The sequence below is a fragment of the Drosophila montana genome, unplaced genomic scaffold, assembly GCF_035044405.1.
Source record: "Drosophila montana isolate Dmon_TW-CO22-7 unplaced genomic scaffold, ASM3504440v1 contig_2581_1, whole genome shotgun sequence".
Classification (NCBI taxonomy): Eukaryota; Metazoa; Arthropoda; class Insecta; order Diptera; family Drosophilidae; genus Drosophila; species Drosophila montana.
Window position 1 is genome coordinate 355828 of NW_026997444.1, and position 24742 is coordinate 380569.

At 39.6% G+C, this 24742-nt stretch overlaps 1 protein-coding gene across 1 annotated transcript; it reads right to left on the reverse strand.

Annotated features, from left to right (window-relative positions):
* Positions 1-890: 890 nt before the first annotated feature.
* On the reverse strand, positions 891-20754 carry elB (elbow B). The gene is made up of 3 exons (XM_064683059.1): positions 19539-20754; positions 2742-3498; positions 891-1706 (listed from the first exon to the last, which is right to left on the reverse strand). Exons 1-3 carry the CDS (start codon positions 19605-19607, stop codon positions 961-963), a joined length of 1572 nt encoding a protein of 523 aa, XP_064539129.1. The 5' UTR covers positions 19608-20754; the 3' UTR covers positions 891-960.
* Positions 20755-24742: the final 3988 nt, after the last annotated feature.

The following is a 24742-nucleotide window of genomic DNA, read 5'->3' on the forward strand; positions in this document are numbered from 1 at the left end:
AGTTTTACTAGGCTCCCCATATATATGCGAAATCCTATTAAGATCGGACCACTATATCATATAGCTGCCATAGGAAAGATCGGTCGAAAATTAAGTTTTTGTATAGAAAATTTTTATGTGTTTCAAGATATCTTAACCAAACTCAGTATTTATTAGTTTTACAACGGTCCCCATATATATGCAAAATTCTATTAAGATCGGACAACTATATCATATAGCTGCCATAGGAACGATCAGTCGAAAATTATGCTGTTGTATGGAATTTTTTTGTTTTTCAAGATATCTTGACCAAACTCGGCATTTATTAGTTTTACTATGCTCCCTCCACTTATGCAAAATCTTATTCACATCGGGCAACTATATCATATAGCTGCCATAGGAACGATCGGTCGAAAATTAAGTTGTTGTATGGAAACCTGTTTTGTTTTTCAAGATATCTTAACCATACTCGGCATTAACTATTTTCCCTGTGCTTCTTAGATACGGGCAAAGCACTATGAGCATTTTGAAAAGGTTGGGTCTGCAAGGGTATTAAATCTTCGGTGTGCCGAAGATAGCACTTCTTTCTCGTTTCATTTCAAATTGGTTTTCATATGCATATAACATACAAACATATGTACATGTGTATATATATGTATATATATATATATAGATATTGTTTTGTTTTGTTTGTCAATTAATAAATAATATTAAAATTACCATAAGCATTAAATGGGACACACGGAGAGACACGCTGATGAACAAATTGATGTGTTGTGGCATATCCTTGAATAGAACTTTTCAACTTGCTTGTTTAGCGCCTAAAGCTAAATATTTAAACATTTGTATGTAACTATAGTACATTAGATCACTAGCTTTTCGTTTCACGAGTGAGTTGACCCGCCCCCCCGCCCCGGACGAACTCAAGCAAAATGATTTGACTGAATGTTGACCAACCGGCTCGAACAGCTGCTGCGCCTACTACGGATGCGATGAGCCCATGCGCGGTCCGTATAACGAGTAGGGCGCAAAGTATTGGGCCAGTGCGGCATGCGGCGGCAGGCCGGGCATCCCGGGCGGTGCCAAGGATGGCGGCATCATTGATGGCTTCCCGTACGGATGGTATCGTGCTGCCGCAGACAGCGGGCTCAGCGGCGGGGTGGGATAGGTGCGCTGGAATAGCGGATGATTCGGTGGTATGCCGCCGGCTGCCGCTGCGCTGAGCACCGCATCCGGCACGGAGGCCGTATGTGTGCGCAAATGCTGGAACAGATCGTCGGAGGTTCCGAAGCGCTTGCCGCAATACGCCGCATCGCTGCCAATCCAGGAGCATACGTACGGCATCTGCGAGGCGGCCGCCAGGGCAGCCAGCTGGGCGTGGTAGGAGGATGCAGCCGCTGCCGCCGCAGCTGCCGCACTGGAGCCCCCGGCGCCTGCAGAGCTGCCACCGGATTTTCCCGATCCACCGGCCTCGCACTGCGGACACCCGGCGGGACAGGGCTGCCCGGCTGCTTTGTTAATGTAATGAGGACTGGCCGGACAGCCCGTGCAGTACGGATCACGGCAGATATTTGGTGCTGCTTGCATCATGGCCGACGGGTCCGTCAATCCTTTGAGCCGGGCATAGTTCAAATACGGATTCATAGCCGACGCCTTGAACATGGCATGATGTGGCGACATTAGCGAGCTCGCTGTCATCAAGTCCATTGGATAGGGACTGCCGTAGCCTGCAGATGAGAAATCCACGAATCGATTACAATTATTGTGACAAACCAAACTAGAAACTTCCAGCTCTTATAAGCTCCGATTAGGATATCTTCGACACGCCGAAGATCTAATACCCTTCTAGGCATTTGCCTTACGGGCTTGCAGATTTGTGAAGCTTGTAAATGTTGATGAAAATATCTTGGAGAACAGAATAAAACAAGAAACTACGTTTCGACCGATCGTTCCAATTTCAGCTATATGATATGGTTGTTTGATTCGGCAACAGAAAGAAGGATATATGAGATATAAAACAGACAGACGGTCGGACGAACAGACATGGCTAAATCAACTTGGCTTACTTTATTGGAATGGAGATGCGTTACATATTTCACGACTTATTTATAATACTCTCTGCAAGAGTATAACTACAGGATTTGTTGTCGATTTCTGTCGTGAATACGTCATAAGCTTACGATGTTTAATACGATTAACAAAACAACAGTAGCTACATTCAAATTCTCTAGACTCTAGCTCTTATAGTCTCTTAAATCGACGCGTTTATTTATACGGACAGACGAACGAGGAGTCGGACGGACAAACCAATATAACCTTGGCGGTTTTATATATACTTTACGGGGCCCGAGATGCTTCCTGCTGCATGTTACATACATTCGCACAAAATAATTATGTGTTTTTTATGCATTTTGATTCTTAAGTAAAATTGTGTTCCTCACATAAGAGCAATCCTCTTATCGTAGAGCATCTATTGGCCGAGAATTTTAGACACTATATATCTCCAAGGAAATACCTTTTATTCATTATTATTCAAATATTATTATTCTGCTTTCATTTAAAATATTTTAAATGAACTGAATATTAAAAATTGAATGAGGAAGTCAGCAGAGTTATTCTCGCTATTTTGATCGAAAGGAAGCTAAACATTTTTAGTTTTATTCTTAATGTAGGATTTAGATTATTATTAAATAGGACTAGCTACTATCTATCTGTCTGATCCGAGGTCGGGCTTGGATTTAGTGGAAACGTGTAATTCTCACCTGCAGGATAATAGGAGCCCGCCGAGGAGTTCGCCTGCTGGCTGGCCGCATGCAGAGCCTTCACATAGCTGGCCTCCTTGGCCGCCGCGTAGGCCGCCTCCTGCAGTCGGCTGGAGCTGGCTGCACTCGGGCTGTGCATCATCGCTGCTGACTCTTTGGAATTGCTGCGCACCGGCGCGGAAACCTGCACCGGACTGCCGTTGAGCTGGTTGCCAGTTGTGTTGGGCGTGCGCCTGAGCGCGGCGCCGCCCATGGAGGCGGTCGTATTTGGCGACTCGCGATGGGAGCTGCTGGCACTTTGGTTCGAATCGCAGCGCTGCTGTCCGTTGGTGGATGCCCCGCTCGCCTTGGGCGTCTTTACGCGCTGGTTGCTGCCGTTGCCACTGTTGCTGTTGCCACTGCCGCTGTTGCTGTTGCTACTGGTGAGATTTGTGGCGCCGCAGTCGTTGTTGTTCGTCTCGTAGGGCTTGAAGGTGCTGGGGGTCTTGCTGTGCGCCGGCGGCAGCTGTTGCTGCTCCACGGAGCCGGTGCTAACGCTGGATGAATGACTGCTAACCGGTGAGGATTTATCGCGTGTGTTATCCGCCAGTCCCAAGCCGTTGCCGTTGCCATTGCCGATGCCGCTGCCGCCGCCTTTGGGCTGTTGCTTTGTGGACTTTTCAATATTCGCCGCCAGCAGCTTGGGATTTGTGGTGTCCGCGCCGATAGCGCTGCATGTTTGCGCCAATAGCGCCAACGGGCTGCTCTTATTGTCCAGCTGCAAGTGCATAAGAAGAGTCAGAGTAAAGAATTATTAGCCACTGCCCATATGCATAGCCACAGAGAGAGGGAGGGAAAAAGGGAAGGGCTGGCCAGTTCCTCGATATCGTGCCAGCGACATCAGATAAGAGCCAAACAATCGCAGTGTCGCCTTTTTGGCATTGTCTTACTTTAATGCCCCAAACACTTCCTTGACGGTCGCCAGCATAAAGCACGATATGTGATCTTAATCTTGGGCCAACACTCGCGCGATCATGAAATATCAAAACGGTTCGGCTTGAGTTGGGTTGGGTTGGGTTCGACCCGGCCACAACTGAAGCCCTGGGCTGCTGCCCTTGTTGCGCTCGTGGCTATCATAAATAAGGGCTGATAACCATAAATATGCCCGAGGCGGCCGAATAAATGGAATTATGAGGCTATTAAAACGCTCGCAAATAAAAGATATAAAAAGTACATTAAATATAAAAATTACGACGCAAATGTAGTGTGAAAGCATTTGGGCACAAGCCCATTCTCGGCCAAAGTTATTGCCATGGGGCGCTAAAAATATGATAAAGCTTGTTGCGAAAAACAAATAAGCAACGCCATCGACAGACCGGAAGTCTTTAAATTCTACGGCCTTACGATACGATACTGAAATACATAACTTATATTTTATAATATCATTTAATTTAATATCATCAAAGTATAACTAAGATTGAATCCCAGTTTTATATCATAAATCGAATCTTGAACCACACAAATTGCCCAAAGTTCAACCCGATAAAAACCACATTTTCTGTGCAGGTTTCTCAATTGAAGCTATCCCCATTAAAACAGACATATTGAAGTTGCACGATATAATAGCTGAAGATTTACGTAACTGATGCGTTTGTTAAGATATCTGGGAAAAAGTACTACTTTATACAGAACTTGTGAAGAACCAAACTTCGAACCAAATTTGACCATGATTATAATGTAGCCCGTAAATTGGTATTTTATTCAAGTCTCAGACTTTACGTCTATTGGCCACATTTATTCAAATTAGAATGCATTAGCCCTATACTATATATTACTCTCTCTAACTGAAATTCATTTCTTTTTATGGTATATTTCGGGCTGTTCCTGAAACTAGGAATTATTTTTGCTTATGCAAACGATTTTCAGTTACGATTGGGAGATGACGCATTGTACTCTTGCTAAAAATATAACATTGATTAAAATGTATTTTCATCAGCTTCATTATCGTGATCAATTTGTCAGTGTAATAATTTCTGAATTCGTGCAATTCATTTACCAAAATTGCTGGCCATAAAATGGCCATAAAATATGACAACGTAATATTTGCAGCGATTAGGTGAAGGTTGAAAGACCCTGGGTTAAACATTGGCTATTAATCATAGCCAATAACTAATCATGTTTTAGTGCTACTTTTCAGACTAAAAAGTGAAAATTAGCGATTTTTGCCGAGTCCGAGAAATGCCGACGCAAGGCACAAAGCAAAGTGCATATAAATGAAATGAATATTACCCACTTACAGTTGTGCCATAAACTCGAACACGGCTTTTGCAATAAAATCCATTTCGCCGCATGCCATAAATTATGAACCAGCAGGGCACGCGAGAGAGTGACAGAGAGGGAGAGACAGGGAGAGAGAGAGAGTGTGTGTAGCGAACAGAGCAGAAAACCTAAACTGAACAAACGAGTTGAGAGCCATAATTCATGGCAACTAACAAAGACCCAGCGCACATTGGAAATAATGATGTACCGCTTATGTATTTAGTGTGTGTGTGTGTGTGTGAGCGTTTGTGTGCGTGTGTGTGTGTGTGTGTGTAATTACGCCCAAGCCCAACTGGCGCAAGTCATAAACTACAAAATATTGAAGCTTTTATAACACTCAATGGGCAGCCATAAATTATTATGATACCATTGTAAAAATGGCAAATTTCTTATCGGTACTTAAGCTCTTACACACACACAAACACAAACACACATTTGCCCTAATGGGGATGGGACTTGAGCATATTTTGTTATACGATAAGGACCGCAATTGAGAAAAATTATTTACAGTTAGCTAAATATCGAATGCTACCCTGAAAACTAAATATATAAACATATATTTTTTTTTTGTTATTTGTTAGTTTTTGTCAAAGAACAAAATTGTGGTTGTCTCTGTGGAAATTCCATTCTAGAATTAAGTGCGTCACGTGTTTTCTCACAAATACTCACGACTCAACACGACGTGTTCAAGTCCTCTTCGTGTTCGATTCACGCTTTTTCCACCTGATGTTCAATTTGAATATTTTTTTGATTCATCAAATGTGCATATTTTGGGCCCTGCGATGTGATGTTATCCATAGAAAATGATGATATTTGACATTCAATCGAACAACAACTATGGTTGTTGAACTCAGTCTTTGGGGTAGTCCTCGCGAGCCGGAACTCACTTATTTTTCGGAATTGTGTCAACACTTTATCAATTATAGCAACAACGCGGCGGCCCAGCCAGTCTCGTTCTAAGCACAATTAGCCATAATTTATAATGGACACTGATAAACATTCTTGTATTGATTTTTGGTATTACGCGTATTCGTGTCGCGCATTTGGTGTTGTTTGTGATTTAGTTTATAAATTTAGCGTGTGCAGCCACAATGTATGTACACACACACGCACACACACACACACTCGTGCAGGCTCGACTAATATTTATATTATTTATACTCGCTTAGAGATAGGCAACTCCATATGGGGCTTGTTCAATTTATGATTGAACAATAGTTGTTATTAGGGCTTATGTATATTCGTTCGCGTTGCTGGTGTCAAATATTGGTCAGGTCTAAATAGTCGATTGACTGAGCAGGCCCGAAAAATATCCCAACTATTTACTTGGCTGATATTAGTGTAGAAAAGGTAGTTATAGCACTTAATTAGCACTCGTTGTGCCCGTTGAACATAGTAGACATTTTGAAACGAACAAAATAGGAGGAAAATAAAACATATTCTGTGCTCTTGCATCCGTTAACAAATTATGAACGTTGTGTTAATTAAAATGTTACACCTCGTGAAAAATATGTACAAACAACAACAACAACAACAACAACAGTTAAATGGCAGGCAAATATGAACAGCAACAACCACAATTATAACATGAGCAAATATACAATGATCGAAAAGGTTTCATTCCGTATGGGCACATGTATTTAGTCATGCCTTTTGCACAATCAAGTCACAGTCGCTTGTTAAATGCGGATAATTTAATTAGATACTTCAAACTAAACAGAGAGCCGCATTCCCTGGCATGACTTACTGCAAATACAACTGCATTTGGCATAGCCTGTTAATTAAGCTATAAAGGTGTGTGCGTGTGTGTGTGAGTGTGCCAAAAAAGCACTTGCGCTTGCCTTGACGTTAAAAATACGTATACGCACTGTATTAACTTCCCTATTGGCATAATTAATAAACAAAAGTCCAAGAGTCAAGTTTTGGATTAGGTCTAGCCTAGACTCGAGACCAATTTGCTACTTTTCATATAATAAATTGCTTTTTATAATTCCTAAAGTTAAATAATTTTTTTTTGTTTTTTATTTGTAAAGTGTCCTATATCAAGCGCCAAGCTGTTGCCCTTGTTCCAATCTATGGATAAAATGCGTTCTTTAATAACTTCGGACTCTAGAGTCCGATCATTATGAAAATTGCTGTACTTATATATGCCAGCCAACTGTGTGCATAGGCATATATATATGCCCTGCCTTTACGATTCTTGGAGAACTTCTTCTTCGCCATGTTTTCATATTTCATTTCATTCATAGTCCGATCTGCTGTTTCTTGTTTGACTCAGTCAACTCAATTGCTATTTGGCAGTATCTACTGTACTTTCTTTCTACTGAGAAACCTTTCTAGATAAACGCATGAGCTGTCAAAGAATATGATTCGAAAAAACACACGAAACTACTAAATGTGTCACGTTTTACGCAGCGGCATTTTAATAATGCCCTAAGCCATATTATTTTATGGCTCAAACACTTAGCACTGGGGAAATATGACACATCGACACACTTTAGACGGCAAATATACACTTGAAGCAATATTAAGCATCTGCAGCACGAATAAAAACAATATCTCGAGTGCTGAAGGGGGAGCGAAGCAGAAGAAGTCGGCGCCGATCAACTGGGTGTACTTGAAGCCACTCAAAAAATCATACTTTATGTTAATATGACAAACAAAATGTTGAAACTTTGGAAACAATGACAATGCCAGCCCCCTCAAACCGTGAAATCTGAACAGGCCTCAAGATGTGAGTTCAATTGAAAACTCGTCGAATGCTCGATTGCTCAAAATTGCCAGACAGCCAACAGGCAGCCACAAAAGATGCGCAGATCGAATTGTTGTTTCGTGTTTGTTCGAATTGAAACTTGATGTCTGCTTTACAGGCCTTTGAAGTTTTGCCGAATACAAATATAGATCTAATTTGTTTGATACATACCTTACTATAATATAATGTCTATTTGTTTATGTGCAAATAGAGTGTATTACTAGAAATATTAACGCGGTTGTAATCCCGTAGTTGTAGTTGAAAATAGTTCACGGAACGAACCATTTTCTTGCCATTTGGTTCAATTCGTGAACTTGGGTTTTCTTAGCCAAACTTATCTCAGACTTTATTACAAGACTTGGTACATTTTTAATTTATAACTGAAAATAATGAAAATGGCTATAGAATATATATGCCTCGCTTCTGGATTTGTTAAAGAGTTTGGTTCACAATAAAAACAGATTGGGCTTTAAGCCGTACAGGTTATTATTATAGTCAGAAGAGTTCTATCAAGGCGATTTCTGGCGGATTTGCTTTTACTTTTTAATAACTGCGTAATCAACATTACAGAGAAACAATGTGTACATACATTTTTTCAGAAAGAATCGCATTCTTTTAACCCTAACCAGCAGCTGGAAGAGTCTTAGTCTAAGTCTACGTTGCTTTGTACTCAATGTCTGGTATTGGGTAATAAAGTAGGGGGAACTCTGGCAATTGCTTGTATTCCGAAGACTTGTATTATTTAAATTATTTTTAAATGGGGATGCCCTGGCAACCGCAATAAAACTTATCTACATTGATAATGCAATTCAGCAACTCCGGCTCCGGCTACGGCTGCGGCTGCGGCTACGGCTCCTGGCTATATTTTCCTTAAAATGCAATTTTCTACGATGCTGCGGCTCATGGTGCTGCTTCCTGCCGGCGCCTTGTGCCACAAAAACAGCCGCTATAAATATGAATTACAGGATAAGCATAAAAAGCGGAAATTGTGCGACGCCGTCGTCGACGTCGGCGTCGCTGTCGCTTTGCATAAGCCCCCAGCGAGGACGTTGAGACGCTTTGCAGTTTTGTTGCGAATTATAAAATAAGCGATAAAAATTGTATAAAACTTAATGCAGACGTTGTGTGTGCGCGTGTGTGTGTGTGTGTTTGTGTGTGTGTGTGTGTGTGTGTGTGTGTGTGTGTGTGTGTGTGTGTGTGTGTGTGTGTGCTTGGGTGTGTGGGGGCTCTGCGGTCTGGCAATGACTGGGTTGTGCACATACTTAACGCTTATGTGGATTTTATCCATTATCTGTTAACACCTTTTTGTGTTTTCGTGCTGCTAATAAATTTGCTGTGCTCCGAGCCCGCAAAAATTTACATAAATGCTCTCGAAACTTTTATTCAGTCGCACAAAGATATTTTACCCCTCCCTGCTGTCGTGTGGCTTTGTGAAAAATGTACTTAATTATTATTCAAAAAGCAACAACGTTTACTAAAGGTGCCCAATTATATCTGCACTAAGAGAACGGCAATGACAACGAAATTGTCAAAAAGCCAAAAGAAACGGCTACTTCGGCGCGTCGAAGAATTAATCTTTACTTTTTAATACGCTGAACGCCCATTAAATTGGTGAAAAAAGTCGAAGATTAAGCAAAGCGTAGAAGAAGGTTCAGGGTATCCCCTGGTCGGACAGGTTTACTTTTCTTTTTAATAGTACATATATTTTTTTGACGTTTTTTTTTTTACTCAAAATTTGGCTGTACCAAATTCATAATGGAATGTCTGGAAATAACTATTTATTGAATGCAGAGAAACTAAGCTAAACTAAACTAAACTAACTAACTAACTAAATAAACTTGATCGGCAATTTTAGATGCTTGTTTGCTGTCCCTAGTTAATATGTTATTTTAGTTCGATGCGTTCATAAGAACGGATATGAGGAAATTGTCGCATCGACTGTTAACTTACATAAATGCACAAATGTTAATGTAACATAAATGCGATTCTGTTAAGTTCATCTTGCGAATACAATACTTGCAGTGCCACAAAGTGCGCTAGTTTGCAAATGCAACACACAGAGCGTAAAGTGTGTGCAACATGTCAAAGGCTGCGCTGTCTACAGCCGAATGCCAAATTGCGAGTACTCGTTCGAGTCCAAATGCGCAATCCAATATGCCTGTAGTTTATTTAGCCGGCGCACAGGCACTGTCACATTAACTGTCAACTGCTGCAAAAGTGACACTTGTCATATTGACAACTGACAGCGTCATTTGACTGTCAAACTCGGCTCGAGTAAATATGGTCGAGAGTTGGCAGCACTGGAAAAAAAAGACTCGATGGGCATGTCGCAAGTAGGTTGAGGGGGGGCGAGTGGGGGTTTGGTTGTGTGGCAATGCTCTTATGGCGTTGCCACTTAATTTGACGACGCACACACATGCATTGTACTGTACTGCACTTGGCGTTAGACAATGTTGCAATTTTAGCCGCTGCTTTGGCCCCAGCAACAACAACTGTCAGCCATATCATTGCAATTGTCGCAGTTGCAACAACAACAACAACAACAGTTGCTGCTGCTGCTGCTGTGTACGTTTTGAGTGACACATTAATGCCATTTTCATGTGTCACTCTTTCTTTCATTTGAGGGGTCTGCGGGGCCTTGTTCCCCTCTGTTAGATTTCATGCCAGACTTTTGTCAACATTATGTGTCCATTTAGTTGTCAGTTAACAAATGTTGTTGTTGTTTTTGTTGTTATTGTTGCTGCGGATACGCTTGTCTTTCTCCTTTAGTTTTGTTTGTGGTGCTTGTTTATTGTATTTTAACACTTATGTTTTGGCGTTTCATTTCGCACATCGTAGTTGTCTTTTTGTCAGGTGCACGCTAATGGGAAAATGTCCAGGCTTCTATTGCCGTATAACCTGTCCTTAATGACGTACTATACGCCATATAATTAACCTTGTGCGAGCTCGGCCAAATTAATTGCCTCGAGACAAATGTTCGTACGCAGCTCTTTCGGAATCTCACACATACTTATTGGCTCTTGTCGACGCCCATTTGCCATATTCCATTAGGGGGCTCATCACTCATTGCGCGGAATAAAAGCAAATGCTGAATACGGCGGCCAACAACAGCCGCTGTCTGCGAGCTATTAGCTTTTACTTGGGCCAACAGCTCAAGGTTCTTTGGACCAGCAGCTGCCTGTTGTTGTTTTCTCGTTCATTTCTATGTAATTTAGACAACGTGTTTATCAATCATACGCAATATGAACCTGTCGTGCTAACGTGGGCGTGCCTCTCTTTATGCACAGTATAAATATATTTGTCGAATTTATTACAACACTTAACATCATGTTCTTATAATCAATACAATTCATATATATCTATAGATATATATAATTGTTTGTTCCGATTGACGGACTGCTCAACTCGAGAAACATAGGTTTGGTTATATTCTTAATCAGCATCAACAGGCGAGTCGATCTAGCCATGTCAGTCTGTCCGTCCGTCTGTCCGTCTGTCCGTATGTATGAACGCAAGGATCTCAGAACCTACAAGAGCTAGAGACTTGAAATTTTGGCTGTAGGTCCTCCTAGTGCCCGCACAATTCGAGTTTGTTTCCGATATTCGATAACTTGCCCCGTTTCCAAGTAATCGATTAAAATCGATATCGAAATCCGGTTTTTTGAGCAATTTTGGTAAATTTTGGCGCAGTAATGAGATCTCAGCCGGCATCTACTTATTCTTGATTGGGCCACAAACATTTAAAAAAAAATGATTGCAATTTTTGGTTTTGGTTCGTGGATTACAATTGAAATAGATATGCAAAGCATAAAGAATATATTGCTTGCTAATTAATTTGGCCACCGAATCGCCAAGTCAATAAAATTAGAAAATGTATGTGAATGTCTTTTTTTTATGGGATACCCGATTCGGATTTTGGCATCGCACCGAAAAAAGCGCTGCGGCAGCTGCTGCAATTTGCATAAACCGAAACGGACTGTCTGTCAGTGTGTCATTCTGTCAACTGATTGACTGCCTGCGCCTACGTACGGCATTCATTAATTCTCACATTTGTATAATAATGCGGAGCTGGTCTCGCTCTGCATATAAATTCCCACTGACAGACTTGTGCTCATTTTTATTTTATTTTATTTATTTTTATATTCTTTGTTAATGCAAAATCAAAACAGTCTATACTTGTATTTAAGCTGACAGCTGACTAAATTAATTTGACAATAATTAGCATTTCAAGTTGTCAGCGTTAATGAATTCCGCGGCGAGTGTTGCTCATTTTTTCAATTTTTTGAATATGCAAAGGTATTCTTGATCTCGCGACGCATCTTGACGCCTCGCTGGCACACGTTGCATGCAACATGCTGCATGTCGCCCGTTGCAAATGCAATGACCCTTTTTTAAGTTTAGTGGCCAATGCACAGTGCGACTTGTCAGCCTGTCGCTGTCATCTGTTGCCTTGGGCGCTGTCAAAATGCCAACGGGCTACGCGTGAACCCGAGAAAAAGCCTCACCGACGACAAAGACGGGGGCAGAGAGAGAGAGACAGAGAGTGAGAGAGAGGGAGAGGGAGAGGGAGACGGTGTGAGAGTAAATTAGATGAGCTGAGGTGTCATTCGCATTTGCGGCGCGTTAATTACGTGTTATTTATAATTATGCGCTTTACACATGCGTTGACAACACTTGTCAGCAATACTAACAACTGGCGAATCGAATCGTGTCGGGACCGGGACCGGGACCGGGACCGGGACAGATTCCGGGTCTTGTGTTATACCGGGTCTCCCTTGGCAGCCGATACATATGTACTCCCCGGTAGCTGCATTTCATATTCACGATTCATTTTCCTGATTTTATTTATTTCGTTGTGCGCGGTATTCGTTTTCTTTGGTTGCGTGTTTTTAACATTTGCCCGAATTGAGTTTGCAATGCTTATGAGTTAATTAACTTTCTAAAAATTCGTGTGTTATTTCCTCATACAACTTTCTGTTGCCTAATGCGATGATTCGCAGTTCTAGCAAAGGTTTGTTTTGGGGTTTTGTGTAGAGATTAAATAAAATTAAAATAAATTATATATATATTTTATTATAGGAAAAGTATTATAAGTAGTTCAGATATTGTTTAGGTCCAATTGGCTTGCACTCTGTGATTTGACTTCCGTTTCCGCTTTTCAATGACATTTAGCTCCGACTGTGTGACAGCTACCAGTGTTGCGAGACACTCGCCCGTTTTGGGCCGGAAAGCAAACTAACAGTTTAGTGTTGCACAACAGTTTTGTTGTTGTTTAATTTGTATTACGAACACAATATGTGTATAAAATGTAACTAAATGAAAAACAGAATAAGAAAAAAAAGAAATTGTACTTGGCTGTGTGAGAAGAAGCGACTGACTGAGTGACAGGCCGACACCCTTTATACTGCCGCCTCAGACTGTCAGTCTGTCTGTCTGTCAGTCTGTCTTTCAGTCTGTTTGGCTGCCCCCGTCCATCACTTTGGATAATCAAATGCGAAAATATGCGAGTTGAGCCAAATACTCCGACACACACACACACACACACACACACACACACACACACACACACACACACATGACACCCCCTGTCATAGAATATAAAGAGATATAGCTTCGAGCTCAGTCATTGCATTTGTTTTTTCAATATCCTGTACCCTTGCAACAGATAAGGGTTGTATACTTTTCCTTGAGCTGAATGTACAATTGTTGGGCTCTCTGGAATATATAGAATACATAGATTCTGATACTTATTGATACTTTTTAAAATAGTATTAAAAATGCTGAAAAATCGGATGTAATGGGTATCTTTTAGTCTATTATTCACTTTCGCGTAGTTTGCATTGAAACTAGTTTTTGTGAGTTTCCGTTTTGCTGCGCAACGCCCTTCGGTTGATTTTCTGCACTGCGATAAGCAAATTTCGCGAAAGTACGCCAAAATAAGAGTCGGACGGAGAGGCGGGCAGACAAAACAGACAAACAGCTGTATAAATGAATTGCAGATGGTAGATTTTTCGCTTTAGTCGAAGCTAATTTAAATATGCCAGCGTTGGGAAGCGCGAAAAGACCCTTTGTGCGCCGATCTCCAACACGTGATAAGCGTCAGCTGGGAAAGCTGCACTCACTATAAGTCGCGTCCGGGGATGTGAAGGCGTGAGATGCTTGTCGTCTTGTCGTGGGCTAAGAAAAATGCATTTTCACTTTCCACAGCGGCAGCTGACGGCAAGACAAGATTCACACAATGCCAATTGGATGTTTAGGTTAACATAAGTATATTTTTTAGAGGCATGCGAATTGCATTTTCTGTCAGGAGCAGGTCCTGCTTGCTTGGCTTTTGACATAGTTTGTTTTATTTTTAGTTTATTGCTTTTTAATAAGTATTTGCCTTATTTGATGCCTTGTGTTCTGTCAACCTTGGGACGCTCGCCTTGAAGTGTCAGCAGGCAAATCTACTCGGGTTCAAAGAGTGTCAACGGCAAAAAGATGGAAAGATGGCAAGCAAACAGAAAAATTTGAGAAAACGTGTCAGTTTGACACATGTCGTTTTCTATTTAAATGAACTGGCTGTCAACTTTATGGTGTACATTTCATAGCTTTCAATTGAGGCCCCCGTTGTAAATGTAAAATGAATGGGCCTGGTTCTGCTGAGGCCAAGCGACAGCTGTTGTTTTCAGCTTGACACGGGCATTAAATAAATTATTTACTTTGTTCAGCTTTCGACAGTCATATTATTCGTTTTCATTTCGTTTGGGCTATTTTGAAACACAAGGTGAATAAATCTACAAAACAGACAAGTCATATTTTTTTTAGATAATATCTGCAATTGTTTTCTTTGGAGATTCGTTGAAAGTTCGCTGGCGACTTTCACTTTTCCAAAGTGCGAACTGGGGTCGCATGTTGCTTGCAACACACGAAACTAATTTGAACCGCTTTCAAATGACTGCTTACAAATTAATCCCAATCAGACACACACACAGATACACACACAGATAGAGATACATTTACAGATACAGATACAAGTGGCGCCAATTAAAATGATTAACATTTCTAGAAGAGTGTTGGATTAAAAGTGTCGCCTTTTCGGCATAAAATAAACAACAATAATAAGGAAAACTATTTCAAATAAATAATACACACACAGAAGCACACTTGTGTGCGTGATAAGACAAGTGGACAGACAGCTGAGAAGGTTTTTAACGCATAATTGATGTGATTGAGATTGATTGCTTATTTGTTTTTTATTTCTTGTCTCTCCTGCTTGGCTTGCTTTGATTGAAAGCCAAAGCCAACTACAAAAAATGAATAGAAACAAAAAGCCGGCGCCAGAAATTTGTGCCCATTGGCATTCGGCATTCGGTTGGGAATGCGTGAGCGAGTGCCGACCGCTTTCGGCTTATCAATATTACATTTCAGTTTCAGTTTTTATGATTAGACGATTTGTTTGGACAATGGCCACACATTGCCACATAAATACATACAAACACACACACACACACACACACACACAGATACTGGACAGCTTTTCGGGGGGCTTCAAAAGCAATTTGTGTGTTTAGTGTCAAATTTTATGGTAAGTCTTTCGTTCTTTGTGCGCGACCCGGTGCTTTGTATTTCTATCATTTAACGGGCAATCACTCATACGACCCGTTGTACCCGGCGACTTAACGATTGCCACCGTCCGAAAAGCATTTAAGTTGGCCGAGATTAGAGCACGTTTAAAGGCATCGGAAATGGTCAGCAAATGCCAGCTAAGTGCCCGACTTTTGGTTGGCTTTAAAACACATTTGGAACAGGACAAATGTCTGCCAAATGAATTAATTAAGCAAACTAACATTTGCCTATCATGTCTGCCAGTTGCCAGCAGAAATTCTCATTTCATTCAGCAACCATATGAACTAATCATAAATTAACAACTCTATGTTAGTTTAGCTCTTTTTTCCCCCCCTGACAGTTATCAGCGTTCATATTAATATGATTATTTCTTTATTAATTTATTGGTTAATTTGTTGCCGCATTTTACGATTATTGCAGTTGGTGTCTCTCGGCTCCCCCGTTCGATAATCGCAGTCCATAATTTGTATATTTTTTTTTTTTTTGTTTCGTCTCCCCACTGAAAACGGGTTATTATTTTGCATTTAAGCAGTCGTTTCACAATTCATTACCATAGTTACTGCCTCGCGTGCATTTAAATGGATTCATTGAGACCCGCTCATTCAATTTGTACGTACGTAAGCATTTAGCATGGAATCGGCGTTGGAATGGGGTTTACTTAGGCGTCAATAGCTCGATTGACGCTCCGACAATTTTATTGATAAATGCCTCTTAGCAGTCGCTTCAAAAGAAAAACAAACAACAAAGCAACAAACCAAATTGCCAATAACAATAAAAGATGGTCATATTTTAATTATTATTTTTTTCTGACTGTTCTTAGTTATTTTTTCGCCGCATGGCTTTTATTTATAGTTAGCTTATTAACGAAATTGATCGTTAAAAAATTACGAGTGCCATAAAAATGCCATACAATTCGAGTATTCCCTCCTAATCAAAAATGCTAAATACTGTATACTCATTCATTATTGATAATGCGCCTAATCGGGTTTTTATCTCAACAATTTCGAGTGCCATACACTCGGAAATTTGCGGAATCTGTATTATAATATTAACCAGATACATTTGCTTGGATTAGGTCTAACCTTTAACTTTTGACTGGAACTGAAAAAGGGTTGGATTTTTACCAATTTACTGCTAAAGTTAGCTGAACAGAAAGATCTATGCATCAGTCATAAAGTTGCAAGACAATTGTTGTTTCATTTAAATTGCGATCCACTGTGCACCTATCTGTTACCTGTCGTTGTTTCTTTAAACGCACCCACACATACAGAAATACACACACACATATACACACTTGTATTATTCCGAGAATTAATTAACACTTTAGGCGAAAAGTATTATGCAGTATGCACGAAAAATTAACATGACAGCTCTAGACATGGCAATTTATCACTAACATGCTGGCCTCTGCTATTCATTGTTGTTGTTGTTGTTGTTTCTGTCTTTGTTTTTGCCGTTGCCGTTGCTGTTGTTGTTGTGTTGTAGTTGTGCTCTGCTGTTGATGACACTTTAATTAGAGCCACACGCAAACACACAAAGCTGAGCCACTATTACTACAACCACCACGACAGCCAAAACTCGAACCGAACTTCACCAAAAAGGAGGCCACAAACCCAACTCAGCTGAACTGAGCCGAGTTGAGCGTAGCTGAGCTCTCTCTCTCTCTCTCTTGGAGCGAGAGCGGGAGTTGTGTCAAGCGCACACTTTAGCTGCCAGAGTTGCCAGCTCAGCTGTGAGCAGACTCTTAACTGGCAACTGTAAACTGCTGACTGTTGACTGCTCAAACGTTTTTATAGTGGGGGGGGGGCTTTTGACTCTGATGGCAGCATGTGGTTAACTGAAATGAATGTCTGACTGCATAAATGGCTGCTTGACTGACACATTTAATTATATTAATGATGTTTGCGGTCAGCTGACATTTGCACTTTATTTACTTTTTACAAGCCGCTCAGTTCAGTTCAGTTCAGCTCAGCTCAGCTCGGCTCAAGTTAGCTTGTCGCCTGTCACTTTAGCTGACTGGAGTCTGAACAGAACTGACTTTCACGTAGCTGTTACTCATGTTTTGAGTTATTACCCAACACGGGGCATATTAGTTTCCATTTTGTGGCAGTTGCCAGCGCTTCATAATTTTTCAAATGTGACAGCAAATTATCAACAGTAATTTTGTGGCAAGTCAGCCATAATTTTAGTCGTTTCTTATTGTTCGGGCGCCACAAAAACAAACGATGACACTGACAGCTGTCAGGCTTAGTTTATTTGATTTTATTATAATTAATAGCGGGCAGCTATCATTAATCATTGAATAATTTATAGACATTCGCGCGCAGTATTTACATATGTATATAAATGCATTAAGTGTATGCCAAAATACAGCCAAAAGGGTTACTCAGTCGACTTGGAAGTAAATAAATTTACTTTAAGTGACAGGCTTATAAATTTTAAATCGTGAATAATTAATATGAATAATGACATTAAACGCTTCAAAAGTTGTTTCCATTTGTTTTATACACCTGCAAAGATTGCATACCTACATACATATTTACTAGATCATTTAATAACAACTTAAAATGCGAAAATGTTCCACTGAAAAGCGTTTTTTTTATTTAAATTGGAATTGGAACAAATATATCATTTACAATATTCTGTTGTTGAAACCATAAATAATATTTGTTTCATTATATTTGCTTCTACTAATGTAATAAATTGAGTGCTTAGTTGCATTTGAATGAATACACTCATGAATGCGAAACTTGCTTCCGTTCTTGTGCGAATATTTACTCAGAAATGAAAATGAAAATTTATGTGCTTTAGGACTTTTGGGAAGCGGAGAGTCTTTGACTCTGATTAACTGCCATAGTTGCTCGCTTTTAGTTTTGTGTGTTTGTGCGCTGCATTTGCGAAATTGCATTTGTTTTCTGTCATTATAAATTCAGATTTGGTGCGCCATAAATTTGAATACAGTTTACAGAGGTGCCTCGCATCTAACTCTACTCAACTCGGCTAAACTCAACTCACTTTAACTTCACCCCACTCCATTCCACTCGACTCGACTCGGGAGAGCCGTACACACATATTTACATAGTTTAATATGCACAAACATAAATAAGTTTTATGTGCAGATATTGGGAAATTTATTGTGCTACGATTGCGAATTTTATACACATACAAATGTATTTGTTGCTTTCTCGCAGCTGCTCTCAGTAGTTGCCGATTTAAGCACAGAAGCAGAGAGTCTGACAATCTGACAGTCTGGCAATCTGGCAATCTGACAGTCCGGCAACCACTTTGAAAGGCGACATGTGGAGGAGTTGTTGATTGTTGTTGTGTCGCACAATAAATTCGCTTGCGGCGAGTGCCGTAATTGCTTTTCTGTCGACATTTCTATTATTTATGAAATATCATACGTTAATAAATAATGGCAACTAATTTTATTTAAACGCTAGCAGATACCTGGACAATATAAGCTGCCCATATCAGCTGGATTGTGATATATTGCGTGCAAGATAAACACAAGAATCTATTATTCAACAGAAAAACAAACAAGTCTCGCCTCAATTCGATATAAATTGTGACGTGCAAGTGCGAGTTAAATCAACATTTCAGCATAATTAATTGATAAAATACTATCAAAGTAAATACCAGCAAATACAAACTATATATGGAATGAATCTAGCTTGACAAATCTGAAATCTTTGTCAAAATATATTTGTTATTATTATACGATATATAAAGAAGAAGATCATACATCTAAATGCAGTAATATCTTATACTTAACAAATAAATAAAGGCTATTTATCTAATTGAATTTCAAATAAAAACTTATATTGTGAACAATATATAGATATATTTGTCTCAAATTTCTGCTAAAATTCTCAAATTAGCATGTTATCTTCGAAAAAGCAGAGAAAAAGACAGACATCTGCTTATAGATAGATCGAATAGTTAGAATATAGATAGTTTATGGGTTTCGGAATGCCTCCGTGACATAATTCCTGATTGGGTAGGATAGGGCCTAAAACGGATTATGTGCTAAGATCGGAGGAACTATAATTGGTAGCACAGTATTGGAGGAAAACATTATCAAAATCTTCAACCAATTAGCATTAAAGTTTCTTTTTGCGACCCTGTCTAAAACTTACCGCTGTCGGGGCTGGCGCCGTTGTCATATAATCCGGCCTGAGATAGTGATGATTGCTGGACTGCAGCATTTTGTTATAGTTGGTTAAATCCACTTTGACGGCTGTTCTTTGGTTTGAGGAGGAGCTGTTTCGGTTGAGAGCCAAGCACGGGGACAGTGCTGCCAGCTGCTGCGGGTCTCCTTCGGAAGACGTTGGCCCTGCCGTCGAGCGTGGAGCGAGGTGCTGCCAACTCGTGCTAAAAGCGGCGCCTGCGCTGCCTTCGATTAAGCCGTTAACCGTTAACCGTTAACCGTTGTGGCTCGTGATTTTTGAATTGCGGTAATTGTTGTTGTAGTTGTTGTTGTTGTTGTCGGGTATATTATTATTGTATTGTTGTTTATTTATAATTTATATCATTAATAATTCAATTGGGGTTTTTTGTTTTGCCGAGTTGTGACTTTCACGCCAGCGGCATATTAATTTTTATTATTATTTGCAGTTGCTGTTGTTGCTGTTGTTGTTGCTGGTGCCAGCTTAATTGTGTAATAAATTCATTAAACAGTATAATTGCAGCTGGTGAACATTTATTTTATGCTTTTATTTGTGCACGTTATAATTTCATATTTTGCGTTACGCGCCAAAAGCTGCGAAAATGCATTCATGAATACGCTCAACGCGTCGTTGAAGAAGAAAACAACAAGAATTAATTTTTCAGCTATTAAATTACTTTCTTTCTTTCTTTCTTTGGTTTTGGTTTTTGCGGTTTCGCCTGAATGCCTCGTTTAGGGCGTGTTTATGGCGAGGCACGTACGTGTGATTTTGACATATGCAGCATGTATGACAGGCGGCGGGGTGGCAGAGGGAGGGAGGAGGGAAAGACTGCGAGGAATCGACCTCTTTGAAAGTGTATCGAAGCGTAAATCACAAATGTTTCCTTTTTTTATTTTGATTTGTTGCAACTTGTATTTTTTTCGTGTGTATTTTTTTTCTTTTTTTTCGAAATAATACACTTTTCTAAGACTAAATGCGGGTCAGTCTAAGAATAAAGCACCTTGGAAAACATCACACAGAATATTAAAGAAATATTTGCACGTCAGTATGTGTGTACATATGTGTATGTAAGTAATTTGTTACGTATTTTTCTTGACACGCGGCACACGTTAAACAATTTCACACACTCCGTTCGCAATCCGTTCGCAGTGCACGTACGTACTTTAACGTGAAATAACAGAATTCGACTAAAAATCTATAAACAACATTCATACTCATTCATTTTTCGCTCCGCTCTCGCCATTGTAGTGGCTCGACCGAGTCTCAGTAGTTGCCGTTTTGCCTCTCGAGTCTCGTGTCTCGAGAGTGTAAAATAAGCGAAACGCTCGGGTACAGCACAACTTGTTCGGAAACCAGTTCAGTTTCAAGCATTTAATGTGTGTGCTTGCTCTCTTTGTTGTGGTCGTTTTCATTTTCAACAAGTGTGCTTTTGTTGTTGTTTGAGCGACAACAAAATACCATGCGCAGTGGAGAGAGAGGAGAGCATCGATGTGAGCGAGCGCACATTTTGTGGGGCTGGCGCTCTTTGCTGAGAGCGCATGCCTACTGCTGAGACAGAAGAGGCCTCACATCAAAAAGTACTCAATTGCATTTAGTAGTAGACAGATTCGCAGCATGCTGTCATAATAAACATGAAAGCGGAACAGCGGAAAGTAGTTTTACACGAAATACTTACACTGTGCTCACGTTATGTTATTTTTTAAAAGAAAATATAATTTATTAAAAAAACCGCAGTTGATTCTTATTAACCAAGAAAAATGTAAATACTTTTTTTTTCATTTTTATATTGAATAGTTCCAAAAGTAAATAATAAGACTAACATATATTCGATATTTGTTTTTTTTTTCACACACATTGTTTGCTGCCTCCATGCATAAATTCACACACACACACGCACACCAGTGTTGAAAAGCCGTCGCTTATTGGACGATCGACGCTTCTGTGAAGCCATTTTGGGATTTTTTGTTGCTCTTGTTGTTGTTGAGGTTGCGGTTGTGCTGGGTAATATTGAGCACAACGGCGTCGGCCATAATTGTTTACAAGTTGTGGTGAGCAGGTGGGCGTTGGAAAAATATGTGGTCAGATAAAACATTAGGTGCCACAAAGAGGCAGAGCGCGAGCATTGAGAGACGGCTTCGAGAGAGCCGTTTTGTAAGTTGGCGAGAGACTAATAAAAAGGCTGTCCGACACCAATTGGGAGAATCTTGTGTACGAGCTGTAAACAGAAAACAGCTGCTTGTTAATGTGTTCATTTTTTCACGGAATGGGGAAAATAGCGTAAAATACGTAATACATACATATATATTAGTTAATTGCTTAAATAAGCTGGAACCGTTTGCATTATTCAACAGGGTTTCGAGTAAAAAATCTACTAGAGTAAATATCTCTCCCTTTTCTGATTGGGAAAATAAATACATCGAATTATCCGTTACTACTAAAAATGCTTAAATACATATGTAGATAATTTTTAAGAAATGGCTTTTCAAATGAACTCTTACTGAGAGTTAATGTGAATCAGCAATCTGCATATTAAATGAATTTCAGAAAAAAAGCATTTAGCAACATGGCTTCAGCATTTTATTACAGTTCTTATGTTTTAATCCATGGCCAAACGGCAACTGGCGAAATCAAGGGACCATACAAATGCTAATGCCGGTGTCATAAACCGAACACCTACCTTTCAAAATCAACAGTAATAACCCAAAAGACAATACATTTGCCCAAAGCTGGGCATCGTAAAAATATCGTAAAGTTTTGGCTTTTAAATATACCGAAATAGGCGTTTATCATCTGATGCTGGCGCTTCTAATCAACGCCAAACATTTACATATTTACCTGGTCCATAGCCAAGTTTGGCCATTGTCCAAAACGCTTCTCAATTATTTATTCTTTAAATTAGTGCTATTATAAAACTCTTGTCTTCATCAGCACAAATTAAATGTGGCCATTAGAAAGCTTTTTCTTCGCTGACTAGGAAAATTAAGTAATAGTGCTCGATATTGATATGATATCATAGATGAATAAGAAGAAGTTCTTGATGAAATATTTGCATTCCTATTCTTTTGCTGAATTGATAATTAGTTGGACTTAACTAACACTCTTTAATTAAATATTATTAACTTAATTATTTTATTAAAAAACAAGTAAGAGGTTCTAGTCGGGAGCTCCCGACTAGGGGATACTCTGAAACCTCTTCTTTTAACAGCTGATAGGTATAAAATGAAAGATACTTAATATATATATACACTATTCTAGCAGCAACATGTCAAGTTTGTTGACTCTAGCTCATATTATTTACCAAAATTGCTAAAAAAAAACAGGATTTCGATATCGATTTTTATCGATTACTTGGAAACGGGGCCAGTTATCGAATAGCGCGGGCACTAGGAGGACCTACAGCCAAAATTTCAAGTCCCTAGCTCTTATAGGTGCTGAGATCCTTGCGTTCATACATACGGACAGACGGACGGATGGACAGACAGACGGACTCAGAGATGCTTCCTTTTGCCTATTACATACATTTGCACAAATACATTATACATTATACCCTCTTTGCCCATTTTCAATGGCTTCAGAGTATAACAAGGTTATCAAATTTGTGAATACTTGTAAATGATTAATCGCGCATTTCGCATAGATTAAATTAAATTTCTATATTACCAGCCAGAAAAGCAGCGACAAAACAATTGAGCTTTCAATTAAGTGCCGCATGTGCGTGTGTGCGTGTAGATTTCTGTGTGTTTGCCGACCACAAAATTAAGTGGCTAACTGAATTTGCGGCCACACACATGTGGGCAGCAAAAAAGGATTTGCAGTTGTCCTTTTGTTTTTGTGGCCGAAAAATCCCAAAAGACAAATAAGGGACTGGAGCCGGAAAACATTCTGGTTGTGTTTTTGTTAGCATTTTAGCAGTTCATTTATGCGGGCCCAAAAATCTCCAAGCACATAATTGACCGGAAAGGGCTCTTTAGGCACAAAACACAAATGCCCATCTAAGTGGATTATTGTATATTCTGTGCCGAACAGGCTACATAAAGATTCAAGTCCTTCACGTTAATTGTTTTGTTGCGATAGTGGATTTGCCATGCGTTCTTTTTACTAAGATCCTCCTTCTGTGCTCATAAATGACTTGAAGGCTTTTTCCGTGCAAGACTTGAGCTTATAATTGTAGACATTTGTTTTTTACCCAGTTCTCGCTCGTATAAAATTTAAATCTACCCGTACTATCTTGAACTCTGCGTCTATTTGAAAATATTTTTATATCGAATAAGGAACCAAAAGTTGGAATTTACGATTTGCTTCCTTTTTAGTCATTCGGCGAGAATCCAAAAGGCGAAAAATAAACTTTCGCCCATTAAACCATTGTCCCGCATTTTCCACCCAAATGTGATGGATTTTGCGAAAAAACGATCAAATAAATTTACACAAATTTCTTTAAAAATGACGCGTATTCATTATAGTCGAATGTAAATAAAATAAATAAAATCAAATAATTAATTAATCTGAGAAAACTTAAAACTTGGCCCAAAAAATCTTCGAATCATATTTTCCTCAGAGAAAGTTTAAGTTCTTGGATTCTTTCCAGCAAGCAGAAATGGATTTTCTGGAAATTAGTTAGCTAGTTAATTAATATCAGAGATTAGCTTCGATTTTTAGTAAAAAAAAACTGACTGATTAGTAAACAATTAGAGTATTTGAAATTTTTTGATTTTGGGGAACTTTTCTGTTCCTTATCCGGAAAGTCTATTCACCTTGGCGGCAAGGATATTTAATATATATAATAAAATACAAATATACATAATATAACTTTTTTTTTTTTTAAATTTCACCCAGAAGTGTGAAATTGCTGGAATACAATTTGTACGTGCTTCATTTGACAGATATATCGGGTACTAAGCTAGACAGAATTTGTAAAAAATTTGTAGAAAATGAGCGTGCCCGAGTTTATTCATTTAGTTAATACACTTGGCCTCATGTTTATTGTAAGGTATTACATCGTAGCTAAACTGGAGCTAACGTTTTCTTAAGTTTTCTTTTCTGTGCTCATGTCTCAGCGCTCGCAACGCTCGTTTACTTTTGCCCTCTTTGCACCCAAGCACATTTGGCCTTTTTTATGCCGAGATCTTTCCCCTTTGCCTGCCATTTCGCCGTGTTTGTTTGCCCACTTTCATGTT